The sequence below is a fragment of the Salmo salar genome, chromosome ssa19, assembly GCF_905237065.1.
Source record: "Salmo salar chromosome ssa19, Ssal_v3.1, whole genome shotgun sequence".
In the NCBI taxonomy this organism is placed as follows: Eukaryota; Metazoa; Chordata; class Actinopteri; order Salmoniformes; family Salmonidae; genus Salmo; species Salmo salar.
In genome coordinates, this window is record NC_059460.1 from 81,165,028 (window position 1) to 81,181,829 (window position 16,802).

General features: G+C 45.0%; 1 protein-coding gene across 3 annotated transcripts; it reads left to right on the top strand.

The window, feature by feature from the left end:
* Positions 1-668: 668 nt before the first annotated feature.
* On the top strand, positions 669-13,780 carry LOC106579707 (kelch repeat and BTB domain-containing protein 2). 3 transcript variants are annotated; one of them, XM_014159851.2, is made up of 6 exons: positions 669-1,136; positions 1,299-1,386; positions 5,121-5,827; positions 7,175-7,340; positions 9,577-9,810; positions 10,424-13,780. In XM_014159851.2, the coding sequence occupies exons 3-6, from the start codon at positions 5,655-5,657 to the stop codon at positions 11,750-11,752; spliced, it is 1,902 nt and encodes a 633-aa protein (XP_014015326.1). In that variant the 5' UTR covers positions 669-1,136; positions 1,299-1,386; positions 5,121-5,654; the 3' UTR covers positions 11,753-13,780. The 3 variants fall into 3 exon arrangements, with proteins under 3 accessions (XP_014015326.1, XP_014015324.1, XP_014015325.1); XM_014159849.2 differs by having other exon boundaries at positions 669-1,386; XM_014159850.2 differs by lacking the exon at positions 1,299-1,386.
* Positions 13,781-16,802: the final 3,022 nt, after the last annotated feature.

Here is a 16,802-nt window from a genome sequence, read left to right on the forward strand (position 1 = left end):
ACTGACCTGGCAATCCTACTATTTTTTATTTATTTATTTATTTCACCTTTATTTAACCAGGTAGGCAAGTTGAGAACAAGTTCTCATTTACAATTGCGACCTGGCCAAGATAAAGCAAAGCAGTTCGACAACATACAAAAACACAGAGTTACACATGGAGTAAAACAACATACAATCAATGATGCAGTAGAATAAAAAAAAAAAAAAATAAAATAAGTCCACTATCGTGGACACTTGTCTCCAAGCAGCATTTTTCGTGTTTTATGTCCCTGTAGCTGTCAGCAGTTGTGTCAAAAAAGACAGGGTTTTGAAGATACTGCGAAAATGATTCTCTCCTCTATGTGTCCAACCACATGCGACCATCTGCAAAAGATACCTGCATCAGTATGGTTGCCTAGCTGCGCAAAATGTTATGCAGCAGTGATGCAATGACGCAGTGACGCAATAACGCTGTGATGCAGTGACGCCATCACGCAGTCGGTGTGTTCGAAGCGTAACCCGGTGCATTGATAGAATCCCCTCGCTGAGAGTTTTTGGGCGCATGCCCAGTATCCTCATTTAGCCCCTGGTGTCTTGCACCGCGCCTGCGGTCGTCACTAGTTACCACAGCCACAAAGTCATAAACCCCGCCTATTTCTACCATTTATAGATATATATATTTTTTTTAATCAGATTTTAAACCATACTGCTAACCTTATACCGAACCCTACATTAAGACAAAAAAAGCTAATTGTTTTCATGAATTTTAACGAGATAATCAATTTTGACTTTGTGGCTGTGGTAATTAGTGGAAACCGGACCCAGCGTTTTGTATAAAGGTGTCTTGCTGGTTGTTTCAATCGTAGTTGTGTAAATTCGGTTTCCGGAGCCAGTAACTGTTTTTGCGTAGCTTGCCACTTTCTGTAATAGCAAGAGAAGACCGGTCGGCATCTAATATGCTGGAATAGCGCTTAAATTAGCTTTTGTAAGGAATGTTTGTTTAAAATCTTAACAGACAAACATAGGTAACTTATAATGTAACAGTCGCTTGTTAGCCATCTCATGCTATATATCGTCAACAGCTAACCCTTGCTTGTTATTTACCTGCGTGCTTGGCTAGATCTATGAGCCTGCTGGACACCAATACGGACCTAACGGTAGATTTACATTTTGTAATTGATATGATTTTTAGTTCATCACTGTAGCTAACTGAATAATTTGGTTGTCATGATATGTGTGGGTGTAAGTCCGGGGAAGAAGTACCCGGAAGGGAAGAGCAGCTGCCGTTTTATGGGAACTAACTAACGTTATTACTAAAGATAGTTAAACCTGTAGCTAACGACTAGACAGCGTGGGACCTGGCAATCAAGCTTTTTTTAAAGGAATAAATGTTTCGAAAAAAGAAAGGTGAGTAGCTAGTCAGTCACATCCACTGAAGGCCTGTCTTTCTTATCCATGTTTTGTAGGGGAGGTTTGGAAAGTAGAAAAATGGGGCAGTAACCCAGGCAGCTAGCTGGCGTTAGCTTACTAACCTAGTTAGCCCGAATGTTAAGGTAACTAACACCGACAAAAGTAACCGTAACTAACGTGATAACACTGACTAGATAACCAGTTCATTTAGCTAGCTAATCCGTTAGCTAGCTAACTAACCAGATGTATACACATTGACTTGAATGACACATTTCATGGTGATAAATGTTAGCCGATCAACTAAGTTACCAGTTATTTTTACATGGTGAATGTGGCCTAGCAGTAAGGATGTAATGCATAACTAACGTTAGCTACTAGCAAACACTCGTAATGTTCTAGTTAAACTAACAACCACAAATGGTATCAATTGAGTTTTCAGCGCTCTAAATACAACAGCTTTTAGCTGGCTATGCTAACGTTAGCTAGATGAGTGTGCTAACGTTATGCAGCTAGCTACCTACAGTAAGGTTTCAGACAGTACACAGACTAAAGTTGGTCATATTTATGTTAGCCAGCGTCGTGTCCCATGTTGTGACGAGGAGGGCATAAACACACGATTCACGACATTGGCAAGTGAAGGGAGATGGCTAACGGGATTATCCTAACTAGTAGTAGACCGTGTTTTGGTGCATGGCCGCCGTCAATGTTGCCAGTTACGGCTGTCCCCGAATAAATAAAGTCTCTGTCGACCGAGAGTAGTCTATTTTCTTTAAAAACTTATTTTTCCATAGATTATTGAGCTTGTTCGACGCTTTAAACACTGCGATTAAAAATTCAGACACACAAACTACCAAAGAGGGAGCCAAAGATCAATATAGCCTAACCAGAAAAGGGGGGAAACTTTCTGTTTCTGCCATTAAGATCCTGAAGTTACCGGTAATAGGTTACACCAGCGGTCGGTAACCTTCTCCATGTGGAGTGCCAAGTTATCCTACCATTTCTACTAATCTGTGTACCAGTTAGGATTTTCATATGCACATTTTTTGTCAAACAGTTTCATTTTATAATAGTCTTCATATCTCAATGTCATGTGGTTAATCAAAATTATAACGAAATTATACTTTTACATATTACATATTTGTCAATATGTAATAGTAGTCTACATAAAGCCAACAAATAAAAACCATTACAGGTAGAAAATATCCTGATTTAAAAATATATATATATATATGATCCTTTAAATCACATTTGACTATGACACGTTGTATTAGCTGTTAACTTGGTCAAGCCAGAAGCTGGTGCTAGGAAACTTGCATCATTGTATGAAATATTGTTGGCCTCAGCCTACAGCTGTGTCTGGAGCAGAAACTATTTGCTTAAGGGATAAGTAATCATGTTGGAATATTTTGTGACGTTTCCACCGGATCACAGCATTACTTTTTTCGACTTTGCTGAGTGGTTATTGAAAGGGAGAGATGGAAATATTTTTCAAGTGGGCTACACTGAGGAACAATTGGTTTTTTTTGGGGGGGGGTTTTTACATCCATTGAGAATGACAAACTTTATTTACTTGCTATTTGAGGCAAAGAATACATTATTTATAGGCCTACATTTGACTGCAGGCCAGGTAAATGCATATCTGTGTCTCCCAGAATTAGGATGCCTGTATAAATGCAGACATGGTTAACCTGGAGAAATGTGCCATTTTGGTCACCAATTGCCTTAGTTTGGCATTGGTAGGCCTGTATAGGGTAGACTGCACCATTTATTTAAGCCAATGGGTTGATGCTAAAAGTGCCTTGATAGCTTTGTAGCATGGCAGCGTGCCAGGGATGGAGGCTGAAGTCATCCAGGATATGACTGATGTGTCCCAAATGGCTCCCTATTCCCTACATAGTGTTACTACTTTTGACCAATGATGGGTTTAGGGTGCTATTTGGGACAACCTATGCGTGGTGTTGACTTACAAAGCTGTGCTCTCGTTATGTTTTGATTTGAAACACTTTTTATGGTACGCTTAGTAATGCCCCGTTAACAAGTGGATCTGGGTTTTATCAGTGTGTCGCTCTCCCTGTGTCAGGCTGCCCATTGCTAGACATACACAGGCACGTAGCAGTCTGTCTGGCTGTCAGCGAGTGCAATGAGTCTTGCCAAGCGGAGGGAGGGATAGGAGGATGGAGATGGATGGAGGGAGGTGACCTGCAAGGGTAGACCAGATTGTTGACAGCGCACTTTTCTCATGCAGAAGGGATGTGGGCTGATCTGATAGGCTGAGGGGGGAGAGAGTATCTTATCTCTGGAAAATGCTGTGAGTGATAAGACCTACAATACCAGTCAAAAGTTTGGACACCTACTCATTCCAGGGTTTTTCTGATGAAGACATCAACTATTAAATAACGCATAAGGAATGTAGTAACAAAAAAAGAGAAATCAAAATATAGTTTAGATTCTTCAAATGAATCTAGAGGCGAAAGAAACGCACATCTATTTAGGCGAGGTGCTGGCTAGCGGAGTGGAACACTTAAAAAATATAAAGGAGAGCTGCACGCTCTAGGAGCTCAGATGCAAAAAATATTTATGTCCAATGTTTGGACAGACAAGCTGTCTTCATCAGGGTATAATGCCAAACATGCAGGATGACTCATTTATAGTGTCTAAAGACACACAGGTGTCTGTAATCATGGCCAGGTGTGGCCTGATATCATTGGTTAATTCTCATATATTAAAACATATACATAAAACATATGGATAGCGTAGGATCATAGATTAAATTAGGCTACATAGCCTACAAACATTTAAAATAGCACAATCGCAAGAATGGCTTCAGATCAAAGTCTGCATTGAGACCGAAGGGAGCAAGGGTCTTTAAATTAAACATCCAGGCAGCCTCTCATTTTAACAATACATTGTCGAGGTCACCCCCTCTCCTAGGGAGGGTGACATGTTCGATGCCGATATAACGTAGAGACAAAATCGAGTGGTTTTCTTCCAAAAAGTGGGCCGCAACTGGGTAAGTCTAGTTTATTGCACCTAATGGTGCTACGATGCTCTGAGATGCGTACTTTTAATTCACGCTTTGTTTTACCCACATTTTACCACAAGGACAGGTTATAAGATAAATGACTGCCTTAGTGGAGCACGTGATAACACCTTTGCTTGGGATCTGTTTCCCTGTTTGTGGGTGTTTTGAAGGATCTACATTTATAAGTTCCATTGCATTGAGCGCAGCCATGACACTTGTAGTTTCCATCCAGTAGGGGTGCAAATACACGTTGTGCAGGGATATCTTGGTGGTAAATCAGAGTTTACCAGTTTACCAACGCCCTTGTCACAACTGATTGACTCAAACGCATTAAGAAGGAAAGAAACTTGTGGAATTAACTTCTAACAAGGCACACCTGTTAATTGAAATGTGTTCCAGGTGACTACCTCATGAAGCTGGTTGAGAGAATGCCAAGAGTAACGCTGTCATTAAGGCAAAGGGTGGCTACTTAGAAGAATCTCAAATATAAAATGGGTTTTATTTTTAACTTTTTTATTGTTACTACATGATTTCATAGTTTTGATGTCTTCACTATTATTCTATAATGTAAAAATAAATCAAAATCCCTGGAATGAGTAGGTGTCAAAAGTAGTGCACTATATAAACAACTAGGGTTTCTGTATCCTGGACCTGACTTGATGGAAAGTAGTTTGATTGATTCAGATTCTGTTCTGTTGTGTGTTTTCAGCCCAGAACTGATGTAGCATTGGCACAATCCCCACCACCACAGCCAATCTGTCTCCACTACCTCCGTCCAGTCCCCTGGGCCTTGTCTGTATGCCCTTAGAGAGACCTGTCTGTCTGGGCTATCCAGAGCAAGGAGGGACAACACAGCCGAGACTGACCCACCAGAACTGACTGTTCTACTCTGGAGGTTCTAGACACCACCACAACGCCCTACAGATAGAGAGCCCAGTTGGAGGATGCTACCTGATTGGTCTCCGTGCTGAGAGGGGAACCAACCCGATTGGTCTCCCTGCCTGCTCATCCATCAGTGGGGAAACTGTTTTGGTTTGTGCTGCAGACGTCCTTTAACCTGGTCCTGGGACACGCCTGTTCTGTCACTCAGCCAACACTGGTGTCACAAACCAGCGGGCTCTCTCTGGGACTCTGTAGTAGTGTTTTTTTATTATTAGAAACATTTCAGGTTGGTTTTGGAGCCCGGTTCTTTTACCGGCTTTGTTAACTACTGAAACTGGGGCGCGATTCATGGGATGCAACCATGTCGGATCTCAATGAGCGTAGGCCAGTCAACACGGACTACGCTGTATCCCTGCTGGAGCAGCTCAAGCTGTTCTATGAACAGAAGTTACTGACTGACGTGGTGCTGCTGGTGGAGGACAACGAGTTCCCCTGTCACAAGATGGTCCTGGCCACATGCAGCTCCTATTTCAGGTGAGTTAACTCCATGTTCCCTACGTAGTGTACTACTTTTGGCCAGAGGACAAGTCTAGGGGCCCTTCTGTTCAGCAGAACATTCCATACCAGTACTACAGTACAGCAGCAGGCCTATTGGGGGAAACCATTAAGTCACTCCTGGGTTGTGTCCCAAATGTCACCCTATTTCCCTAGTAAGTCTCTGGTTGAAAGTAGTGCACTATATATAGGGTTCCATTTGGGACTCCACTTTCCACTGCAGCACTTTAGTCATTTAATGTTGTGCTTCTGAAAGAAGCCCCTGGCCCTACCCTGGGATACTTCTTGAACCATCGGTTCAAATCATTGGTTTGGGAGTATTACCAATAACGGATGCCAAGGGAGATTCAAGCTTTGCGTTATCTGCTTTGCTTTATCTTGGCCAGGTTGGAGTTGTAAATGAGAACTTGTTCTCAACTGGCCTACCTGGTTAAATAAATTAAAGTGTGGAGAAACATTAACACACATACCTCTATATATTTCTTAGTAAACAGCAACCCCTATTAGACTATGGTTGTGTCCCAAACGGCACCCTACTCCCTATGGGCCCAGGTCAACAGTAGTGCACTATATAGGGTGCAACCTGGACCAAGCTCTACACTGGTTCCCACACACGCCACTCGTTATGCGGTGACGACATGCAAAGCATTTCCCCTCTAGGGTTCAGAGAGGTGTCCCCCCCCCCCTTCTCTTCCCCCCTCGGTGTCCCTCCTCCCCTCGCTGCAGGGGAAGGGAAGCCTTGTCACGCACACAGAGCTGGGAAGGAGACCCGCAGAGCTGAAGGAGGGGGATGCCTGCAGGGGGATGCCTGCAGCGTTGTGTAACATCCAGAACATGACCCTAACAGATCCTGCTTTGAGCAGTAGACAAACCACCTCTAAACACACACTCTCACTCCTATGAGCCCTGGGCTAAAATAGTGCACTATGTAGTGGAATAGGGTGACATTTGGGATATAGCAGAATTGAGAGCGAGTGAGAGGCACAGCATGGATACACAGACGGTATGAATGAGTGTTGTTGATCTGCTGGGGAATGAGGAAGTGGAGTGGAGGAGGATGCTTCTAGAGGATACGGCTGTGAGGTGGGGGGGGGCGCTATGGCTGGGTGTTGCGTCACAGAGCAGAGGACACAGCCAGAGAACATGCTGTGGTCTGGTCGCTGGTTTTAGTCTCATGCCTGAGAGAGAGTTCAACTGGGGCTGCTGGGATTGACAGTCTACCGCAGCGGCCCAAAAAGCATCCTATTCCCCTACATTGTGCACTACTTTTGACCAGAGCCTTATTAGTCTGTCTGAGATCAACTCTGTCCTGTTCTCCTCCTTCAGGGCCATGTTTATGAGTGGTCTGTCTGAGAGTAAACAGAGTCATGTTCACCTGAGGACCGTGAACCCAGCCACCCTGCAGATGATCATCACATATGCCTATACAGGCAACCTGGCTATTAACGACAACACCGTGGAGCCCCTCTATGAGACGGCATGCTTCCTCCAGGTAGGACACAGTACATATAGCATAGACATGTGACGTGGAGGCACCTGATTTGAGCCATAAAGGAGACTAGGCATCTACCACCCCACTATCAGATTAGGGGGGGGGGCAATGCAGCCTAGGGTTTTTTGTTCTGAAATCACCAAAACCCAGTAACACTTTTTTGTAGATTATGTGTTTGCTAAAGGTATATTCATATTTTGTTTACAAATGAGCTATGACATAACCAATGAACAGACAGTTGAAGTCAGAAGTTTACATACACTTAGGTTGGAGTCATTAAAACTCGTTTTTCAACCACTCCACAAATTTCTTGTTAACAAACTGTAGTTTTGGCAAGTCGGTTAGGACATCTACTTTGTGCATGACACAAGTAATTTTTCCAACAATTGTTTACAGACAGATTATTTCACTTGTAATTCACTGTATCACAATTCCAGTGGGTCAGAAGTTTACATACACTAAGTTGACTGCCTTTAAACAGCTTAGAAAATTTCAGGAAATGATGTCATGGCTTTAGAAGCTTTTGATAGGATGATAAATGAAGGTGTACCTGTGGATGTATTTCAAGGCCTACCTTCAAACTCAGTGCCTCTTTGCTTGACATCATGGGGAAATCAGCCAAGACCTCAAATTGTAGACCAAGTCTGGTTCATCCATGGGAGCAATTTCCAAACGCCAGAAGGTGCCAGGTTCATCTGTACAAACAATAGTATGCAAGTATAAACACCATGGGACCAGGCCACCGTCATACCGCTCAGGAAGGAGATGTGTTCTGTTTCCTAGAGATGAACGTACTTTGTTAAGAAAAGTGCAAATTATTCCCAGAACAACAGCAAAGGACCTTGTGAAGAAACGGGTACAAAGTATCTATAGCCACAGTAAAACGAGTTCTATATCGACATAACCTGAATGGGCGCTCAGCAAGGAACAAGCTTCTTCTCCAAAACCGCCATAAAAAAGCCAGACTACGGTTTGCAACTGCACATGGGGACAAAGATCGTACTTTTTGGAGAAATGTCCTCTGGTCTGATGAAACAGAAATAGAACTGTTTGGCCATAATGACCATCGTTCTGTTTGGAGGAAAAAGGGGGAGACTTGCAAGCTGAAGAACACCATCCCAACCGCGAAGCACGGGGGGTGGCAGCATCATGTTTTGGGGGTGCTTTGCTGCAGGAGGGGCTGGTGCACTTCACAAAATAGATGGCATCATGAGGTAGGAAAATTATGTGGATATATTGAAGCAACATCTCAAGACATCAGTCAGGAAGTTATATCTTGGTCGCAAATGGGTCTTCCAAATGGACAATGACCCCAAGCATACTACCAATGATGTCGCAAAAAAGTAAATAAATCTTTCTCTCTACTAATATTCTGACATTTCACTTTCTTCAAATAAAGTGGTGACCCTAACTGACCTAAAACAGGGAGTTTTTACTAGGATTAAATGTCAGCCATTGTGAAACACTTTAAACTCAGCCAAATAAACCAGGTGTATGTAAACTTCTGACTTCGACTGTATCTTTCAACTTTGATTTCACCCACATCTGAAAATAGAATGCTTGATGTTTTTCTGGACTCATCGTCTCCTCTCGCTTTGACCATGCAGAGTGCCTCACAAGTGATTTGTTGTCCTCCAATTATGTTATCAACTTTACCCTGTATATTTAAAGGTGATCATATACACTGAGCTTTTTATTTCAACATTATGGTGAACCTGAACAAGGTAAATATCTATTTATAAGCCCCGTTCAGCAGGTATAGCCAGATGCTTTGACTCTACTAGCTGAACCAGTGACTCATATCATTTTATATTGATTTTCTGACTGACCGCATGCCACATTTGTATTGGTTTGGGGTCCGCAGACCACACTTGTCTGTAACGTTTGAATGACTGATGTGTAACGTAGGGGCCCTAGTATCTAGGGGCCCTAGTATCTAGGGGCCCTAGTATCTAGGGGCCCTAGTATCTAGCTCATGACTTAATCGCTGACCGTCCTATTTGTGATCAGTGGACTGAGAGCATTACTGAATGAATGAGGATTATGTATGTGGACAATGATTGTGATTTTTTTATTCTTACTAACATAATCACAATGTTGGTGTCCTGGTAGTTTTTCATACTGTGGCTGGGCTGGTTCTCTTTACCTTTTTTTATCATTTTAACAAATGCTCTCATCCAGTGACCTCATTCAACTAAGGTTAGTATTAATACCCCCCCCCCCCCCCTAAATACAGGTAGAGGACGTACTGCTGCAGTGCAGGGACTACCTGGTGAAGAAGATCCACGCAGACAACTGTGTCCGGATGCTGAGCATCGGAGACCTGTTCTCCTGTGTGGAGCTGAAGCAGAGCGCCAAGCGCATGGTGGAACACAAGTTCTCTGTAGTCTACCGTCAGGAGGCCTTCCTTCAGCTGTCCCACGAGCTGCTGGTTGACGTACTGAGCTCAGACAACCTCAACGTGGAGAAGGTGGCTACCTTTCTGTTTATACTTTGTCTTCATATTGTTGTCTGTATGTGTATTTTCTACAGACTATCATCGGTAAAGCGTTGGTCTGTTCCAGCAAGCGGGCTCAATGACTTGGCCAGCTAACTGTTCAAAATGGCTTGGGAAAAACTTCAGCATTTTGAAATTGGCATGTTATAATTGGCTTAACTTATACGGCTAACTCTTGGTTAACTTAAATGAATACTTTGAGATTCTGGCAATGAGGACCTGTATCTTGTTCCCCAGAGTCAGATGAACTTGCGTCCGTGTCCAGTATGAAGGAAGTTAAAGGTAGTTTGGCGAGCCGATACTAACAATCATTAGCTAAATGCCTGTAATGCTAGCAGATGGCGCAGTGACTGGAAGTCTAACACCAGTTAGCAATTGTGCTAGAGCTATTTAGCAACGTCTTTCAAACTGCTCTGAAATGTAAAAAATGTTATGCATGAGTTCATTTAACTCTAGATAAAAGGGTCTCATTGCCAAAATCTTAAATTATCCCTTTAAGTAGTCCTGCTTTCTGGAATACTGCCCTTAATGACCGCCCATGATGGGCTGATAAACAGCTGATAAACATTCTCTCATCTTCTCTCAGGAGGAGACGGTGAGGGAGGCAGCTATGCTGTGGCTGGAGTACAACATGCAGGCCAGGTCCCAGTACCTCTCCTCAGTGCTCAGCCAGATCCGCATCGACGCTCTGTCCGAGGTGGCGCAGCGCGCCTGGTTCCAGGGCCTACCTCCTAACGACAAGTCTGTCGTAGTGCAGGGCCTCTACAAGTCCATGCCTAAGTTCTTTAAACCCCGCCTGGGGATGACCAAGGAGGAGATGCTCATCTTCACGGAGGCGACGTCAGAGTCGCCGGCTGACATGGGTCAGGTGACGACGGGCCCTAACCACACGGTGGTGTGTTACAGCCCGCAGGCTGAGAAGGTCTACAAGCTCAGCAACCCGCCCGGCGACCTCCAGAAGGTTGGGACGCTCGTCACACCCGACAACGACGTGTTCATCGCCGGCGGGCAGATCCCGCTGAAGAAGTCGATCGCCAACCACGGGAAGAGCGGCGGCAAGATGCAGGCGGTGTTCCGATCGGTGGACAGCTTCTTTTGGTTCGACGCCCAGCAGAACACCTGGTTACCCAAGACGCCCATGATGTGTGCCCGCATCAAGCCCTCTCTGGTCTACTGTGAGGGCTACATCTACGCCATCGGGGGGGACAACGTGGGCGGGGAGCTGAATAAACGTACTGTAGAACGCTACGACTGTGAGAAAGACGAGTGGGCCATGACGTCTCCTCTCCCCTGCGCCTGGAACTGGACCACGTCCGTAGCGGCACACGGCTGTGTCTACGTGATGACCCACGACCTCATGTACTGCTACTTCCCCCGCGCTGACACCTGGGTAGAGATGGCCGTGAGGAAGACCAGTCGCTGCTTCGCCTCCGCCGCTGCCTTCGGTGACCTTGTCTTCTATATCGGCGGCCTCCACTTGGTCAACAACTCGGGTGTCCGCATGCCTACCAGCACCATCGACGGCTCCTCGGTCACCGTGGAGATCTACGACGTCGGCAAGAACGAGTGGCGCCTGGGCGCCAACATCCCTGCCAAGCGTTACTCGGACCCGTGCGTGCGGGCTGTGGTCCTCCTGGGTTCTCTCTGCATCTTCATGCGTGAGACTCACATGAACGAGCGTGCCAAGTACGCCATCTACCAGTACGATCTGGAGCTGGACCGCTGGTTCCTGAGGCAGCCCGCGTCTGAGCGGGTACTATGGGACCTGGGGAAGGACTTCTGCTGCTCCGTGGGGAAGCTGTACCCATCCTGTCTGGAGGAGTCTCCATGGAAACCACCCACCTACCTGTTTTCTCCCGACGGGGCCGAGGAGTTTCAGGTGGACGGGGAGATGGTGTCTCTCCCTCACATATAACTCTTGACCTTTCACCTCTGGACGTGTTGGAGGGGTGGGGGGCTTAACTACCACAGTACTGAGACACTAAGTGGGTTGATATCTGGATCAGAGGCATCTGACAATTACTAGGCTTGCTGCATTTTAAAGGCTATTCTGCCTAGCTGCCAGGCTGTTGCTGACAAGCAAACAGTCAAGACATTCAGAATGTTGGAGAGAAACGAAAAACAATTCCCCTCCAAAATACTAGGATTTGAAGATCACTTTCTGTTATTGCCAGTTCTGACTTTATTATCACAAGTCAACTGATGTTTGTGGTGATGACGAACTTACAGGTGAAAGTCTCCTTGGAATAATGATGGAAAACTGTACCAAACCCCCTGTGATCGCCAGCTCTTCTCAACACTGTTTTCAATCCACGTGTCTTTCCCAAATGGCTCCCTATTCCCTGTGTTGTAGGGCACTACTTTTGACGAGAGCCCTATAGGCTTCTTGTGAAAAAATACGTGTTTTTATATAGAATTGGGGTGTGATTTTTTTTTTTTTTTTGGGATGCACCTGGTATTGGAACATCCCAGGGGACAGGGTCTGGGGTGTCGCAGTGTGAAGGGGGATGTGTGGGAGAGGGTTCTAGGTGGTGACTGCAGGTCCTGTCACTAGTTGTCTCTTCACCGCTCTGTCCCAGACACCCACACAAAGCCCCTGTCTCTCCCCTGGTACACTACTGCCCATCTAGCTTCTCTCCTAGGTTTGCGTCCACAATGGCTCCCTATTCCCTACAGAGTGCACTACTTTTGACCAGGGCCCATAGGGCAACCGTACGCTTGTTGAGCTCGCCCATAGGGTTCTGGTCAAAAGTAGTGCACTCTGTAGGGAATAGGGAGCCATTGTGGACTGTAATGAGTCCATCTCTCTGGACACAGGTCTTCCACCCAGCCAGCCGGCAGTTTACAGGACAGCATCATCACTAGCTGACCTCGTCTCAGCGTAGTGATGGGAGGATTTATGCCGGCTCTCTTTTTTTAATATATTTTTTTAACACGGGTGGATTTTTGCAACAATACACCACCTTCACGCGCTCTCTGTTCCATCAACAATACACCACCTTCACGCGCTCTCTCTGTTCCATCAACACCACACCTCCTTCACGCTCTCTCTCTGTTCCATCAACACCACACCACCTTCACGCTCTCTCTCTGTTCCATCAACACCACACCTCCTTCACGCGCTCTCTCTGTTCCATCAACACCACACCTCCTTCACGCGCTCTCTCTGTTCCATCAACACCACACCTCCTTCACGCTCTCTCTCTGTTCCATCAACACCACACCTCCTTCACGCTCTCTCTCTGTTCCATCAACACCACACCTCCTTCACGCTCTCTCTCTGTTCCATCAACACCACACCACCTTCACGCTCTCTCTCTGTTCCATCAACACCACACCACCTTCACGCTCTCTCTCTGTTCCATCAACACCACACCACCTTCACGCTCTCTCTCTGTTCCATCAATACACACCTTCACTCACACCTCCTTCACTCTATCAACAACTATAGATTTTTGGGCTCATGCGTTATTTCCAAGCTGCTGAAATAAATATACTAAAATATATATTTTTCATATCTTTAAGAAAAGCAACTGTTTTAGAGTGGGGAAAATAACCAGGTTCTATTTTGTATTAGTGTATTTAATATCAGACATTACTGTAGTGTGATTGTGTATAGGTCTCCACCCCCTTATCTCATTTTTACATTTTCTTGTGAGTGAAATATTGGACTCTTGCTGCTGATTGGGTCTGAGAAGGAAAGAGGGCTGGCCCAGGGCTGTTGCTATGGGAATTGTCCCAGCAACCACTAGCCGTAGTGGAAACGGAACAAAATGGAGGGTGGTTGAGAAGGAGCGGACGGAGCTGCGTCCTGTTTTCAACTTTAAAACATGAGCACAGGTGCTTCATGACAAACCTAACTAGCATGTTTGGCTGCATCATGTTCCTTTGGCACTGTATTTTGAATGAACATTTTAATTTATTAAAAGGAAACATACCGAAACGTTCTCAAACTACTTGTTATTTTCACATTATGGATTTCATGTGTTTTTTTTATTTATTTCAAGTACACTTGATTTTGTCACAATGTATTTGTTATACTAGTCAACTCACAGTACAGACTTGTCACTATCTTACCAGCATTAGTTACTGCGCATGTTGTTGAGTTGACGTTTTTTAAGTGTGTAAAACCATTTGGGTTCATGTTAAATGATCTATTAACGTGCCTCCCGGGTGGTGCAGTGGTCTAAGGCAGTGCTGTGCCACCAGAGACTCGGGGTTCGAGCCGCGACCAGGAGGCTCATGGGGCGGCGCCCAGCATCGCCCGGGTTAGGGGAGGGTTTGGCCGGCAGGGATATCCTTGTCTCATCGTGCACTAGCGACTCCTGTGGCGGGCCGGGCGCAGTGCACGCTGACCAGGTTGGCTGTGCTTTGTCAAGAAGCAGTGCAGCTTGGTTGGGTTGTGTTTCGGAGGAGGCATGACTCTCGACCTTTGTCTCTCCCGAGTCCGTTCGGGAGTTGCAGCGATGAGACAAGACTAACTACTACCACTTGGATACCACAAAAAAAATCACCTTTATCTATTAACATGTTTAGTTTGATCGAGACGGTGTCAGACAGCCTGTTTTGCCTGCTGTCTGAACTTGTTTTTTTTCCCTTCCCATAATTGTTGACTGACACACGCTGCCATTCACCCCCAGGCAGGTCTTGCAGGTTTTTGCTCAAACACTAATCTAGAACACCTAATAATTAGCTAGTTGATAAACTGAGTCAGGTTTGTTACAACTGGGGATGAAAATAACCTGCAGGAGGGTAGCTCTCAGGAACAGGGTTGGAGAGCCCTGAAGTAGGGAATAGGGTGACGTTTGCCTTCAGTGTGTCTGCATCCCAAATAGAACTTTGTTGCCTACAAAGTGCACTACTTTTGTCCAGAGGCCTAAGGGGAGTAGTGCCCTTTCCTTCACATTTCTCAATAGTTCGTATTCAGACAAACATATATTTTTTTAAAGTGGATACCCCTTCAAATTTGGGTATTTCAGCCACACTCGTGGCTGACTGGTGTATACAACTGAGCACACAGCCATGCAATCTCCATAGACAAACATTGGCAGTAGAATGTCCTTACTGAAGAGCTCAGTGACTTTCAACATGGCACCGTCATAGGATGCCACCTTTCCATCATGTCAGTTTGTCCAGTTTCTGCCCTGCTAGAGCTGCCCTGGGTGAATTTATTTTTATTTTTTTTAAGTGCTGTTATGTCTACGAGCAACAACTGCTGAGCTGCGAACTGGTAGGCCACACAAGCTCACAGAATGGGAACACTGAAGCGCGTAGCAGGTACAAAACGCCTGTCCTTGGTTGCAACACTCACTACCTGAGATCCAAACTGCCTCTGTAAGCATCATCAGCACAAGAACTGTTCATCGGGAGCTTCATGAAAAGCCTAAGATCCGGTGGTGTAAAGTACTTCAGTAAAAATACTTTAATGTACTTCAAGTCATTTTTGGGGGGGGAATCTGTACTTTACTATGTATTTTTTGCTACTTTTACTTAACTAAATTACTAAAGAAAAGATTGTACTTTTTACTCCATACATTTTCCCTGGCATGCAAAAGTACTCGTTACATTTTGAATGCTTAGCAGGACAGGAAAATGGTCCAAATCACATCCCTACTGCCTCTGCTCTGGCTGACTCAGTAAACACAAATGATTTGTTTGTAAATTATGTGTGAAGTGTGCCCCTGGCTATCCCACAATTTTAAACAACTAAATCCATTGCACAGTGCCAACTGTAAAGTTTGGTGGAGGAAGAGGCCCCTTTATTGGGCTCCTGAGTGACGCAGCGGTCTAATGCACTGCAGTACCTGGTTCGAATCCAGGCTGCATCACATCTGGCCGTGATTGGGAGTCCCATAGGGCGGCGCACAATTGGCCCAGCATCGTCTGGGTTTGGCTGGGGTTGTAAATAAGAATTTGTTCTTAACTGACTTGCCTAGTTAAATGAAGGGAAATCTTAACGCTACAGCATACAATGACATTCTAGATGATTCTGTGCTTCCAACATTGTGGCAACAGTTTGGGGAAGGCCCTTTCCTGTTTCAGCATGACAATGCCCTCGTGAACGAAGAGAGGTCCGTACAGAAATGGTTTGTAGAGATCAGTGGGGAAGAACTTGACTGGCCTGAACAGAGCCCTGACATCAACCCCATCGAACATGGATTGGAACGTCGACTGCGAGCCAGGCCTAATCGCCCAGCATCAGTGACCGACCTCACTAATGCTCTTGTGGCTGAATGGAAGCAAGTCCCTGCAGCAATGTTCCAACATCTAGTGGAAAGCCTTACCAGAAGAGTGGAGGCTGTTATAGCAGCAATGTTCCAACATCTAGTGGAAAGCCTTCCCAGAAGAGAGGAGGCTGTTATAGCAGCAATGTACCAACATCTAGTGGAAAGCCTTACCAGAAGAGTGGAGGCTGTTATAACAGTAAAGGGGGGGACCAACTCCATATGAATGCCCATGATCTTGGAATGAGATGTTCGACGAGCAGGTGTCTACATACTTTTGACAGGCTATGCAGCTGTGGTTTCCTTGTGTGCGCTGAATACGTTTAATTCAACTGCTGAAAACCCTCCCACTTACCAGCTGGTAAAAGAGTTTTCAGTACATAGATCTAAAGCCGTCACTTTAAATTTGCTTTACCTTTTAATTAGAATTTTCACGAGCCTCACTAGAATAGTATGGAGAGAAGGTTCAGAATATTATGGAGCCATGTAAAGACATATTCTCCTTTTCAGCAACACTTTTTGTAGATTTAAAACTACTCTATGGTATATTATTTAGGGTTAAGAATGTATTTAGGAATAATAAAGAAGAAAAACATGTTGGCAGAGCCTTTACGCACAAAATACTGTATATTGGTGAATGTTAAACAGGGGTTTGAGTCATCCTTTAAGATGCCATATTCAATTGTTCAACTATATTGGAAGATGAGAGAAGTGTACAAATGGGGTTGAATAAATCTATCC